The sequence below is a fragment of the Montipora foliosa genome, chromosome 10 (assembly GCF_036669935.1).
Source record: "Montipora foliosa isolate CH-2021 chromosome 10, ASM3666993v2, whole genome shotgun sequence".
NCBI classification, from domain to species: domain Eukaryota; kingdom Metazoa; phylum Cnidaria; class Anthozoa; order Scleractinia; family Acroporidae; genus Montipora; species Montipora foliosa.
The window spans coordinates 7,752,216-7,767,391 of record NC_090878.1 but is presented as its reverse complement, the minus strand read 5'-3'; the positions used below and the strand labels follow the sequence as shown (position 1 = coordinate 7,767,391).

Sequence of the window (15,176 nt, the reverse complement as noted above, 5' to 3'; positions counted from 1 at the left end):
ATGACGATAGACGATAACAATGACGTTGACGATGACGTTGACTATGTCGATGACGTTGACTATGTCGATGACTTTGACTCTGGCGATGACGATGACGATGACGATGACGGTGACGGTGACGATGACGATGACGATGACGATGACGATGACGATGACTATGACGATGACTATGACGATGACGATGACGATAACGATGACGATGACGATGGCTATGACTATGTCGATGACGATCTCAATGACGATGATGATGTTGCAGACGATGACCCCGACGATGACAATGGCGGTAACGATGATAATAATGATAACGATGAGGATATCGCTTAAGATAACAACATAACGGTGACGATGACCATTTCGTTACCGTGACGCCGATCTTGATGACGTTGACGATGATGCGGATGCCAACGAAGACAATGACGTTTACTATGACAATGACGATAACGAAGACGATAGCACTGACAATCGCTATGAAAATGTAGCATGAAAATGACGTTGACCTCTATGACAATAAAATTAAAGAGGACAATGACTGGTAATGACTATGACTATGCTGTGACAAAGATGACGATGCAATGGCAATGACAATGATGTTAACAATAAAGATGACAATAAAACACAATGATGATAAAGTTAAAGATGACGACGGTTATGGCAATGTCAATGGAAACGTTGACTATGACAATAACGATGGCGCCGACAATGCAAATGGCGTTGATTATGATTACTTTGATTCAAACAATAATGTTGACGATAACGATGTCACTGAAGATGACAATGTCAATGGAAGCGTTGACTATGACAATAACGATGGCACTGAAGATGACAATACAATAACCTCATAGACATTAACGTCGAAGATAGCAATCGGATTATGGCAATGGATCTGACAACGACAATGACAGAACCAATAAAGATGACTTTTACAATAACGATGACGCTTAAAATAACGATGACAGTGACAATGAAGACGACGACAATAACGTTGACAATCATGGCGTTGACGTTAACTATGACAATGAAAAAGATGATAACAATGACGAGAACGTATCGATGGGTACAGTGCCGAGGAAGCCTTGAGTTTTAAAATGGCAAACGACTCAGTTTTCCTATCATTAACAGAGCAAAGTGACGACAAACAAAATTATGGGGGGTATCGCTGTTAGTTAACTGTGTTAACAGTTTTCACAGCCAACTAAGAACAATTTGGTCAATAACTCAATAAATCATACATAACTCATACGATCCACTGACAGTACAGAGACGCTGGGTAGTTAGCAAGTAAGGCACTCAAACTTGGTTTTAAAAGCTTGGGCGCATCCAGAACATGTCGAAAGATTCAAATCTCGTAAAACAAACATATCCTCACAAGATGATTCTTAAAATACGATTTCTCCGGTTTCTCCGATTAAATTTATCACTGAAGCTTGGCAAAAATGGCAGGGAGGCCAAATTCACTCACAAAACGTATATTTTTTTCACTTCTGAAGAGAACTGAAAGCGGACGTTCAGCGCGTTCACCCTCTTATAAGGAATCATCTGACAGAGGTGAATTTTCACTGCTTCATAAATTATGAATTATGCCTGAACACCATCTGCAACACAAATACAGAAATAAACAGTGAACAGAATTTTCCTAATTGGAATTATAAACAGACACTGACTCTGACTCTGACTCTGACTACACAACAGTGAAGCCAAGCCTCCACTAACCCTTACCCCTCCCCCCCCCCCCCCACATTCCATCCCAAGGGCTTGCCCGCTCCATCCGGCATAACATCGTCAAGTGCATAGCTTACAAGAATTGGTCATGCCACGCGTTTGGAAAACGGTTCTGTGTTATCAACAGCATGATTGTTCGTTATATCTTGGGTTGAACTGTCAATAAAAGGCATGTCTGCCTAGGATATGGTTTGGTCGCACAAAAACAAGCAAAAGCTAACGACAACAACCGGCGTTACGTAGCCACAATGATGCTATTGTTAAGGGAAGTAAGGAAATAATCCGCGAGTGTAATAGGTTATGTCGACTGCAAATACTTGAGCATATTCCCCGTTAGATTTATTACTCCTTCACTCCAGATAGGAACCTAAAGCAGTCGTTATAGGGACCTGTCTTCAAGAATTCTAGCATTCTAGCACTCTAGCATTCTAGCATTCCAGCTTTCTCACTTTTTCACTTTTTCACCTAACAAATCTACAATAGGTTGCTGAAACTTTCGGTCTGATCATTGACCACTTTAAACTGCACAATCACGCAAGAAAGACAACTGACTCAAAATAATTCACTTGACCAAAAGTACTTTTTAGATGGTTACAAAACAGATTATCAATCGTCCTGGACGCGAGATTTGTCAACGTAACTGTCTCTCATATATAAAGACGCACAGTTTCTTAATACTCCTGTACCAAGAGTCAAACCATTTACCATTAAGGGTAGGGTTTTTGAATTCACTTAGTCTATCAAAACAGAAAGATTACTGATAGACATGGACTCGAACCATGTTTTTACAGTGGTCAGTTAATGACAAACTATTGACGATAAAGGACTGCTACTCAAATCACTGAATACACGAGGAACTAGTTTTAACAAACCATTGCACCATCAAAACTATTGACAACATAGCAGTCTGTTCATGGACTACACTTAATAGGATAATCGCATTTACAAACCACTGTTACTTCCATCTAGTATTGCTTCAGAGGCATTGCGTATTACACTCGCAGGTTATTTCCTTATTTTCCTTTACAGTTTCGTTATGATTATCAATTCTGTGCTTGTTTTTGTTGACTTAATCATGACATTAAGGCCAATGTATTAAGGTGGCTCGAAGAAGTTTCAATAATTTGGAGGGAATGTCTTACTACAAGAATTAACTCTGTAATACTATTTCACGTAACGACAAATGTTATGGTACCAAATGAAAAATCAATAATTGCTTAACAAGATGCACTCATCAATGTGACGGTTACCATGGTAACAAAAGAGCTATGTAAAAACGCCCTTTGTTTTGTCTTTATACACTTAAATCTCAAAACCTAACTCGGTGATCCCATTTTTTTTATTGCTTTAAAGTGATTAGCAAGCTGAGATAAAATTCCGCAAAGATGAGGAAATTCAGAGACAGGACCGCCTTAAAATTTCCCAGTTGTGAAGGTGTCCCTGGATAGTTTTATCTTAGTTTGTTGATCACTTTCCAACAACAAAAATAAGGGGTCATCTTGTTCGTTTTTGCGATGAGCGTTTAAATACATGGCTCTTTTGTTGCCATGGTAACCTATTATGTCACGTTGATGAGTGAAACTTGTTAAGCAATTATTGGTGTTTCGTGTGATACCATAACTTCGCCGTTTCGTGAAACAGTTGGGTATATTCAATCCTTCCAAATACCAGTTTGTTGAAAATGTTGAAACTCGTTTGAGCCTCCCTAACGCACCTTTCGCGAGCTGATATTTTTTATGGATGGGAAACATATTTTACTGTATATCCTGAAGATTTAACTTCTTATGCGCCACAATTCACGTTAAAGTTATCAAAACTAGCTGACATTTGTTGAACAGCCATGCCAGTTAGAGTTATGGGTCTATTCCTTCTCAAATCATCTCAAAACGTTGTGTAATGCCGTTTGGAAACTCGGCGTTGCATAGCAGTTTGTGATGTCATCGAGGGACTAGACCGATCTCTCTCACGAGCTTGGTAGTGCGACAAATGTCTGTTAGTTTTGGCAACCTATACACCCTTTTAATAAGTCTAATATATGCCGTTTTCCGCTAATGACATCAAACTCATGCTTTTAAAATTTATTCAGAAATGTACAAAGGCTTCAAACAAGAAAAGAAATCGGAAAAGTTTTAGGCCTTTGTGCATTTGTAAATATAATTTGAAAGCAAGGGTTCGACGTCATTAGCAGAAAACGGCATATATTTGACTTATTAGGATGGTGTATACGGCGCGTAAAAAGCGGAACTTTAAGGATAAGAAGGTAAAATAAGTTTGCCATGTTTAATGGTTCTACAATCCGATCATTATTAGGAGCTTTTTTGATAACGAATTTTATTTGTGTCAACTACAAAAATGTACAAGGCAAATGAAGTTTCAGTTTAATTTTTTCCCAACCCCTTAAAGAATAGAAAAAAGCACGAAAGTTCTTTTCCCCAAAGTGGACTTTGACCTTTTCGCTTAAATGACACTTAGAAAAAATACGGCGTCCTCAATACGCATGCGCCGTATTTTTTTAAACAAAAATTGAACATTTTCCCTTAATTTCATAACTTTACAATAGGCAAAGTGAGTGAAACAACAAATAAAAGCATAAAGCAACGTGTGTTTTATTGTCTTTGATTTTGTGAACATTAAATATAATAAATATATTAACTATAAAAGCTATTTATTTTTTTTTAAAAAAGTTGGCGCATGCGTACTTTGAGCGCCCGTACTTTTTCTAAGTTTTTTGGCGGGAAAATTTGACTAAATTTGCACAGCGTTTCCCCTGACAACATATTCAACGAAAAAAATGTAAAAGGTTTACTCTAAATGATTTCAACAGTTCGAATAAAAATACTAAAGAGTGTAAAATTAACTCCGAAGCAAGCCATGAAAAACTGTCTGTTTATAGACCTAAAACACCCGAGTGTTGACTACCTACGTCCCTCTTAAATTTTTACTTTGGGCGTCAATAGATTGGACTTGCTACACTTGCCATGTTTCAAATATCGAGAAGATCGCAAAGAAACTTGCTGAAATTGCGTCGCCGAAACACTATGCCACCAAAAAATCGTATCTGGCGGACCTTATTCTTAAAATGGCTGTCATTTTACTGTTTTTGTTCAAATTAACCCTAGTTGTCTCGTTCTTTAGCCCAAATCACAGTTCAATAATAATGCTTTTTGGACGAGGAAAAAAGGGCTAATTCAGTATAAAAACGAAAAACAATTGAAATGTCAACCATTTAAGAATAAATGTATGCAAACATAGCTAAAATTACAGGAAATGTGTGCGATAATGGCTGTCTTTGAACCAGAGATGCTTCGTGTTCGAAAGCAACACTAATTTATGGTTTAAAGTCAGCCATAATCCCATCCATTGGCTGTATTGGTACCCATGTTTGCATACTAGCTAGGATGTCAAATGCGATGGCCTATGGCGTGCAGACATTTTTGTAAAATGTCCGGTAGAAAAAGGCTCCTCTAAATTAATGCCTTCTTTGGGCTTATTACACAACTCTAATGTCTTTTAAAGCTTTCAAAATTCTGCTCGCTGCTGCTTGTTTTTCGCGATTTTCCTTTTGCGAAAATGAAACGTTTCCATTGCCCACGTAATTGAACTAATGGTTATACAGACCAAGGTGAACAAAACAATTCGAAGTGATGAGCTAATGTTTATTTCTTTGTCCCTGATATTTGCTTACTAGCACAACAAAATCTTGATCGAAACCTGAGAATATGGACTGACGTACAATGTTCAAAACCTTCGAGAATGATTGAGCTGTAGTTAGCTAAAAGATTATTTTGTTGGTGATTTGTTTCCTCTTGGAACATGCCAACGAGGCCAAAATTTCTTCTCTTTTCCCTAAGGGGAGTAGTTTATCAGCAATTCAGCTTGCAACTTTTCTTCGGTGACTCACTACAAGGTGGGTAAATCCTATAGGCACTTGAAAAACTATCTGCTCGCTTTTCACCATTTCTTTTTATGCTGACGAAATCAAATATTTTTCACGAGAAATAATTTCGAATAATGTGTGAATGTTATTGAAAGTGAACCAGTGAAAATCATGCCAACTAAGAGTGATTTCAGACGTCATTCTAGTGAAGTAAGAAAGGATGATAGCTTGTTTTGTATTACCAGAAATCCAAGTACCACTAGATGATTAGCATTCCTTGATTTGCTTTTACATAACCCAAGTGGTCTGTATAACCTCAATGTCAACTAGCTGAATTCTGAGTGTACTCTCTGAGACGGACTGTTGTTGATGACATCGACTTTCGACAACGTGAGCGCGCAGAAGTCCTTGTCAGTCAAACGTTTTGCAATGTGAATTTTTTCTGTGGATCAGTGTTCGTCTGTCAGGCATTCGCAATAGTATTGACAGTCTTTTGCTAGTTGACGAAAACCCTTAGTTTGGAGTAAAAGTAAACGACAGTCACTACATTAGGCTCCTAGTTTCCGGCTATATATATAGTGTTCACAAATAAGTTCGATCTTCAAACCCTCTGCACCTGCTAAGTATGGAAAACTCCTATTCGTAACCTGACTCGTTCTCAACTCGAAAATTCCGTGTTGTCCATTAGTTTTTTGTCCTTTAAATAACTGCGTTTTTTCTGACTGTATCCAGACTGTGCTGTTTAAGCTTTCGGCTTCGAAATCAGCTGTGTAATGTCAGTGCTTTGTAAACATACCCTGATTATTGACCTGGTAAGCACTACCCAGGAAATTTATTATTTATTATAAAGATATCGATGAAATGCCGAGATTTTTTTTGTTCAAGAAATTTGATATCTTTTTCGTGTGAAGTAAAATTTACTATTTTTATCTTGAACATTTCAGGATATTGATGTTGTCATGGTTACAGACATGTCAGCCAATAATATTAGTGCATCCTGTTGATGTCATTAATCAAAAATTCATTTTAAATTTGCATTTTCGTTGTAATTCTTGGTGCTATTGATTGTGAGCAAGTTGTGATGTTTTCGATTGTAGTGACTATAGTGACCACGTTTGATCCGTTTTTGCCAGTCAAATGTGCATTTAGTCTGCTGCCAGTTTTATCTTTTGCATGTCTGTTTCGTTGGTGCTACCAATCAGTCGTTCGAAGTTTGAATTAAGTCTATGGCAAAGGAAACGCGTTCCTTGGAGTGCCAGTCAGTACAGTCAATAGTGGCCTTTCTACTCTCTTCGAAAAACCGACCTACAAACCTAATGCGCCTGCGTAGTGAGCACTCCTGCATGCTTCAATCTACACTGCGTTTGTGTCATCGACAACAGTCTTTCTCAATATAACACTAACCGGAACGACCTGGCCTCGCAAAATCGTTAAATACCTAGGCCGGCAATGAAACGAAAAATGCGTGCTTTGCTGCGCACCAGACATTAGAGTTTTATAATAAGCTAACCAACTATATTGTCAGCGGTGTAGCGAGCAAGTCAAACATTTCAAGGAGGTACCGACAATGTAGAATAATCATCGACAACACGCGCCGAAGCATAAATATAAATATTTTTTTTCATGAAGTAATGCAAGAAAAGTTCTAGAAAATAATTAAATGTAAATAAACGGCTGTGTCCGAAAAACGGTTGCGTTTATTCATTATTTACTTGTGAATAATTACTACAATGCATATTTTCAAGTTAGATTGGCATAAGTATGTTTCGTTCCTGGCAAATGACTCCCGATCAATCAAAAGGGATAGGCCTTTTGCAACAAACGATCACATGGTACAAAATCCGCCATGCTGGAGGGCAAGCTCATTATTATTCCCCCACTGGGACATTAAAACAAAGGCAAGTCAAGATTGACTGGTTCATGTCTCTTTGTTTTAATGTCCCAGTGGGGGAATAATAATGAGCTTGCCCTCCAGCATGGCGGAATTTGTACCAGTGATCGTTTGTTGGAAAAGGCCTATTCAATTCCAACTCGTCCAACATCGAGGCACAGGCTTCAAGGCCTGGCTAGCTTCCAAATGATAATGAAAATCTGAAGGCGTAAAAAGGTCAGATTCTCTAATAACATTTGATTGCTAGGCAGACTTAGAACGCGCGTGCGATGTTCGATGAAGGCCTTCTCTGGGACCTTAGGCCCGTTTTAAACGTCGCATTTTACATGTACTGAATCTAATGCAAATGAGAAAAATCTATTGTTTTCGCTCATTTGCATTGCATTCGGCCCATGTAAAATGCGACGTTTAAAACGGCCCTAAGTCGCCTTAAGTTAAGGTCCCAGAGTAGGCCTCGATGAGTTTTAGCAAAACTGAAAAGTTATGGACGAGTCACCTAGCAGGGACGCAAGTAACGCATGCCAGACTTGCCATGAGAATATAATTTAATTTTTTGATTTTGTTTTTGTAGTATTTATTTATTTATTCATTTATTCACTTATTCACTTATTCATTTATTTATTTATTTATTTATTTATTTATGTATTGTTTTCAATATTCCCAGTATTGTCGCGCGTTTGAATTCCTGCCAATTACAACCACAACGGGATTATGGTGTCTTGCAGTCGAAGTATGTGATCCTTCGAAGTGCGCCTGGTCGAGAGTTCTTCTTGCAAGAACCTTTAAGTGGTGATTGGTCTCTCGGTTTTTAGAATTAATCTGAAATTTTATAAATGTCCTTTAAGTCCTTAAGGACGTTCGCGCGAAAATTTTTCAACATTGATTTTTTTCTGAAAATTTTACCACTGTAAGATGATGAGTTAGTTATGTCAGAAATGTAAAAAAAAATGAGGGTCACCGACTTCGTTTTGGAGAGAACATGCCCGGAAAAACACCCAAAATTTGACAATATCGGGCTTCGTTAGCGAATAAGGCCAGTTTCTGTAAACCCAAATATATTGCAATTAAATCTTTGAAGTGAAATCTTCTCTGCCAATTATTGTTTAAGTGGACTTATTAAGTGAATTTAGTCAACTGCTGAGGTTCGTTAAAGATCAAGTTCGCATTTAGCGACCACAGTTTCACTCGCCTTCCAGCCGCAAGATGGCAAGATTTGATGTCCCGTGAGCAGAAATCTTGAAATTTTTTTAACTTTCCACATTGATTTTTTGTTCATTTTTGGACAACGTGGAGATAATTGTAAATAAAATCCGTTTCTGGAAAGAAAATTAGGGGTCACCGAACGTCCAAGAGCGTTAAATCCAGGCAAAGCTATGGCAATAGCCTTTTGCCCTATCATTTCTCATTTTATTACTTAGCGCGCGCGCTCGTGTATGACGTGGCATGTGCATTTGCGTGCGCAGTAAGGATGCGCAGAAACAATTGGCGCGAACGTCCTTAAATGTAAAGTACTGTTGTGGCTCTAAGTCACGCAATTAGGTGATGTTGGTGACTGAATTGAATTCGTTGTTAATTTAATTGTTTGTCTTTTGTACTTGAAAGCTGGAACGGCTGAGACCCCTATATTAATGTCAGGTTTGATTAGTTGCCATAGTTTCTCGGTAGCTCTTGTTCACGGCATCGCACTCTATTGATGAACTGCCAGGGAGTCATTCTTTTACTCAAGTAGTTTGTTCCTACTTTGATAGCAATAGCAATGATCTTATTCATGAGCGACGAGCACATCAAATCCATTTTCTTGCCATGACTTAAAGTTTTAACCTACAGCGGTCTACTTCAACCAAATTAATGAATAAAAAGTTAAGAAATCTAACTATATTCAGGCCTTGCTTTATTTTATTTTTTTTTTTTAAGTGTAGGATATACTGCTTGGTGTTACTTCAAAACAACAGCTATTTATTTTACGGGAATTTTCCTATTTAATGATCCGCCATTACTATAACTTTAAAGGGAGAGTACCACGATATTGAGCATGTTACAGCCGTAGAGAATGTCACTGCTTATAAGCCAATTGGAAGCGACATTATAATTCGCGCGGGAAATTTACACGTACGCGTGAAAATTTCTTGCGTTCATAATCTGCGAAGTCGACCGCCCTTAGCTCATTAGTGATTGTTTAATACCGTTAAATTTTTATGCGTACGTGTAAATGTCCCGTGTCAATTAAAACCCCGCTTCCGATTGATGTCGACACTCGTTACGGCTAGAACATGCGCAATACCTTGATACTCTACCTTTAAAATCTTGAGAGAGCTAGATCGAGGAGAAAATGACGTCAAAGACTCACTAGTTTAAAGTGATACAACGATCAAAAATCACTTCTCATGTTTCTTCACATTTCGAAAGTTCTTCTGCTTGATACTCGAAAAGCGAGATTTTATGCAATCATTTCAAGCGAGAAACGATTTATTTTGTCTGCAATTTTTCATTCAATGGTCCGCCATTACTTGGTGTGGTTCTGACAGATAAGCTCCCAGAGAGCTGGATCAAGGATAAATTGATGTCATTTACTCACTTGGTGTAAAATGCGGCTTCATTAGTATGCAGATCACGACTTTGAGAATCTGAAAGCCAAAAATTCTGGTGCTGTATACTAATTGAAAAGCCGCATTCACACACTTCATAGTAAATGACATCACTTTCTTCTCGATCCAGATCGCTGATAGCTTATCGGTCAGAACCGCACAAACAAATGACGGACCGTTAAATGAACGCGGAGTTCATTCCTCTTAAAATTGCTACAAGAAATTTCGCCCGTTGACCATTCAACGCAAGTACTTTCGAAATGTGAAGAAAAATGAGAAATGATTTTTTTCATCGTAGTAGCATTATCAGAATACAATGCGTGTGTACGGAGCTAAACACGTGCTTTGCAAATGTAATAAGCTGCGGTTACACCATGAACGTTAAACTAGTGAGTAAATGACGTCACTTTCCCCTAGACCCTGAGCTTAGAACGCGAGTAATGGCGGACGGTGAAATCCAAAACTTGCACTCTAAGTCAACAGCCTTTAGATAAAAATTGAAGCTCAAAATTTACCAGTCACGTGTTAAGGAAACACACTTTCAAAATCTGAAGAAAAAAAAAGAAAGTGTTTTTTAACAATAGTAGCGATTTAAGTTTTCAACATTACTTTATCTAGCTTATACTTCATTACCTTTAAAGAAATATTGAACATTTTGTTTTCCCATTAAAATGAGGCGCCCGCTCTTTTGGGAACTACAAGGATCGTTCATGATTTTAACGCTCAATCGAAATCGGAATTTTCAACTTTAAGTGTGTATGACAGACGCAGAAAAAACAGTTTACTTTTAAAAGCGAATCGCATTTTAATTAACAATTATTTGCCGAAGGCGAAGTGATTATCGGTGAATATTCACCGAGACGAAGTCGAGGTGAATATTCACCGATAATCACTGAGCCATTTTGTCCGCCTAGGTGATTATCGGCTGATAATCCGAGATAGCGAGCCAATGAGAGCGCGCGATTTTGTATAATCACCTGTGCATTTATACTAATAGCTTTTAGTTCTATGTCTATAACTTTAAAGTCCGACTTTTTTCAAGTTATTTGTCGATTTTCAAAACTCGATTGGCAAGTCTAGTGCTTAAAAGTACTTTATATCGTTTGGGAAAGAAGAGTTAATGCTACATGTTTTTGTAGAACTAAGTTTAACATGAGAAATTTAGTCTCATAATGCTGCATTATATCGCCGAATAACTGATCTTAAAACTATCTTTTATCAGTCAGTACCTCCTTAAAATTCTTTAAAATGTTGTTACACCATCTAAAGAAGTGTACAGCGTCGATATTAAGACACTGAGCGATCAGTTTCATCTTTAATATTTTGATGGGGTAAGGGGATAAATGAATGGGCTTTCAAATTACATTTGAACAAAAACGATTCCCGAGAATCAATCAAACGATCGCTCAATGTTGAAATGGTGGCTGCTTAGAAAAAGTTCCCCTACGTTATTTAAATGCCCCCTGTTATTTTTAAATCGAAGCAGCAGACGTCCTTATGTCCATTGTCCATTGTCCACTAATTCTCCACCATTTTCTTACGTCCATTTTTCACTGATCTGTTTGACATTGTATGCGGCGGAATTGTGGGCAAAGTGTACAATCCGACGAGTGAATCTTATACTTCAGAAAAAGGCCAATTGCATGAGCATTTTACTTCTGTAATTATGGTAAATCGATTGTAAAGGAGATTTGAGTATTTTTTCTGCCACCATTTCGACATACCGGTAGTATCTTATGTCTACAGTTCTTATCTTTGACGAATTTCCATCTAGTTCTTCAATTCATGTCTTCTTTCTTGCTGCATTTCTTTTTCTCTTCACTCTCTTCGCGTGCATAGTGTCCTAAAAATTTAATATGGAAGAACAATTGATTAGACGAAACGACGAAAAGATTAAGAAAGATCAAGAAATACGTTTGAATCAACTCGTGTTTCACTGTAGATACTTGTATATGCTTACCTTTTACCGGCGATATGAGAAGACAATTATTCCTTCGTTCTTCTAAATATATATGACAGATCATTTTCTGTGGAGACATAGACAAGCAAAACAACACATTAGTTTCTGAAACGTAGATAATTAAAGCGTTCCATGTACTTTTCTGACACAAACACGAGCATTAATTTTCTTGCAAGAAAACTTGAATAATGTATCCTCTAAAACAGGAGTAAAATTATCGACCGGAATTTTTTCCTCGAAGCAAAATGCTATGAGACATCGTTAAACTAATCAACATTGAAGTTTAATTTTGACATGAAGACGGTTTAGTTCAAAGCTCAAACGAGTTAGTCACAAAGCACGTGTTTGCTTCGCAAAGAAACGTGTATTTGTTTCCCACACCTTTCAACGAAATGTAAACCAAAACTGCATGACTGGTGTTCAAACTTACCGGCTTTAAAAAAAAGGAGAAAATATTGGTTTCCTTCCTCCTGGGCAAACCGACTCCAAAACATTTTGATGGACGTTCAAATCATAGAGAAACAGCACAGCACATCTTGCCACCATGACAGTCAGCGAAAAATGAGTGAAATTTGGAAATATGAATTGAATATGGATGAGATTGTCGAGAACCAATCAGTGACAAGTTCGTCATTGTGCGAATCAAAAGGCTTTTCTTATGCAAATGTTCGAAAATTTCATTGTAGTAGAAAGTTAAAGTTAAGCCAACATCAAGCTTTTTATGCTGTGTTTAATTTGTTGTAATACTGTATTTCGTTGATTTGCTTCCATTTAAATATTGAAAAAAGTTAAAAAAAAACAGGAAGAAAAGGAAGAAAAACACGATTTAACCGCGAACGGGTGATAACGACATTCATTTTGATTCAGGCATACGTTCGTATCAAGTGAGCTATCGAGTACTCATAATAGCAGACGCTATAAAATAAACTTATATTAAAAACAAAAGCCCTGCTATCGTGCTGTTGGCATTAAAACGTCGGTGGAAGAAAACGTAAGTTACCAAGCATATAATGAGCGCCCAGTAACAAATAAGAACCTTGTTTTTTTAGTTATTAATAAGGAAAAAGAAAAAAGCTCCCTGTTCAACCCTGAACACGCATCTCTCGACTCGCAAGCGCTAGCGAATCCACTAAGCTAATGGTGACACTTGCATAAACAAAATATTCTTACACTATTTAAATAAATATGCAAATTTTACGGAGTAGCGCGATTCTCTGACCACAGAGGATCTCGTAGCGGTAAATTAAAAGAAATTGAACTGCGATTAACTTCTTAGGCTATCAAATACAGGAACGTTTGGAGGAAGAAGGCAAATCCAACTTCGTATATATTCACGTTAAATCAAGAATACAGTTTAAAGTTGTCAAGTCCGAAGAGGAAGCCAGTCATCACGGCAAAGAAGTTGAAGTAAAACACGATCGAGATTAAATCCAGGAATTATTTTTTTGATCAGACGTTCCCTGAATCACCAGGCCAAGCATATCGTGTTGTTAAATATAGCAACATGGTTGAATTTGCGCTCAATTGTGGTGCAATATATTTAAAGTAAGTTGCCGTACGCATGCGCATTGTTTATGTTTTCAATTGATTGTGGGTTAATCAATTAAACATATCATTCGCATTCATCGACACAACACAAAAATGTGAAATCTGGGCACATTTGAATAAAAAGTAAGTAGTATTCCTCCAAAACAGGATTTCTATGTCACACAAAACTTAATTAAGGCCAGAGATTTCTTCAGGAATACACTCTCCCCCCCCCCCCCCCCCCCCAAAAAAAATTGACGACGTGATCTCTCAAGAAAATATGAGATAAGCAAATTGAGAAAAGTTGGAGAAATTCCAAGCCTTGGGGATAAAAATTAACAAAACACTGTGGGCTGAGCGAAGGAGGTCTGAGTTCTGTTATAGCACCGAAGTACTACCTCGCCAATCGATCTCACTATGTAGGCCTCTCTGATCAGATCAGAGGACATCCATTTAGGATGAAGCCAGAGCGTCTCAGACTTTCCTAGGGGCATTGGCAGGAATGTTTGTTCCTCGTATGTGGCTCCTCAAGCGAGCTTCGCTCAACCCGTTGTGACATTTGCTATACTTTTTTTGTCAGTTATTTATTGCAAACTTGTCTGATTTTCGCTCAATTGTGGGATGATTTATTCTATTTTAAGTTTTGGCCAAGTGCGCATGTTCATTAGGCTACTTCTTTTTTAAGTAGAGAGTGGCTATGAAATATTTCAAAGTTTCTCGTTAATCAACGCAATTTTAAAGGCAAATGTGAAATCAGGCCAAACCTTTCGGAGAAGCTTCTGGCGAGAAAGATTCATCTTCCACTGAGACAAGACTGTCTTCAGAAGGGAATTCGCCCAAAAAAACCATCAAAAAACTGTTTCCTTTTGTTGTGCGGTTTTTGGCTATGTAAAAATTAGTTGGGAATCCACAATCTTTGGACAAAACTCGTTGAGAACTGCAATAGACTACTTTTACCAAGGGTTAACATTGATTTATAGCGGCTCACGGACAGAAAATACCACTGATATATAATGTCTCTATATGCAACAAATCAGTAATCGGAAACTAGTTGCTTAGAGATGGGCGAAAGCACAAATAGAAAATTAGACTCCTTGGATAATTTTGGTGTAGTCCAAAAAGATATATGCATCCAACACTCGCCAAACCTCCTCCTAGTTTAGGCTGCATCCAGCAATCGGCAAGTTTCTTGTGGGTTGAGCTCTGTTCCAGTTACCGTACCGAAGAACTACCTCCCAAGTTGATCTAACTTTGCCCGCCTCTCTGATTACATCCATTTAGGATGAATCCAGAGCGTCTTCGACTTCACTAGGCGCAACGGAAGGAATGCTTGCTCCTTTGTGGGTGGCCCCCGAGAGAAAATAAAGGGGAAAAAGAGGGCATCCCCCATACATGCCTTTTTCCATAGTTAACATGTCTCAAGTTATTTTAGATCGATTCCCACACTGTACAGATTCCAAGGGGATTAGGCAACAGCCAATCCAATGGCGAACATTTGTTCTCTGAGCGTCGGCTATCCACGCCCAACACATTCCGGCCATATGATTGGCTGTTGCCTAATCTCCTTGGAATCTGTGCTGCGTGATCTCGATCCAAAAATAACTTGAGACATATTAC

General features: G+C 38.0%; 1 protein-coding gene and 1 long non-coding RNA gene across 2 annotated transcripts; one reads left to right on the top strand and one right to left on the bottom strand.

Annotated features, from left to right (window-relative positions):
- On the top strand, positions 1–324 carry LOC137972487 (ciliogenesis-associated TTC17-interacting protein-like). Its single transcript, XM_068819241.1, has one exon. It carries the CDS (start codon positions 1–3, stop codon positions 322–324), a length of 324 nt encoding a protein of 107 aa, XP_068675342.1.
- Positions 325–8,058: 7,734 nt separating this feature from the next.
- LOC137973592 (uncharacterized) lies at positions 8,059–12,589 on the bottom strand. Its single transcript, XR_011117282.1, has 3 exons — positions 12,463–12,589; positions 12,033–12,099; positions 8,059–11,915 (listed from the first exon to the last, which is right to left on the bottom strand). It is a non-coding gene; the product is annotated as an uncharacterized lncRNA (long non-coding RNA).
- Positions 12,590–15,176: the final 2,587 nt, after the last annotated feature.

What these genes read in the sequence shown, in the direction of transcription:
- LOC137972487 (XM_068819241.1), top strand. Translation starts at nt 1, where the DNA reads ATGACGATAGACGATAACAATGACGTTGACGATGACGTTGACTATGTC.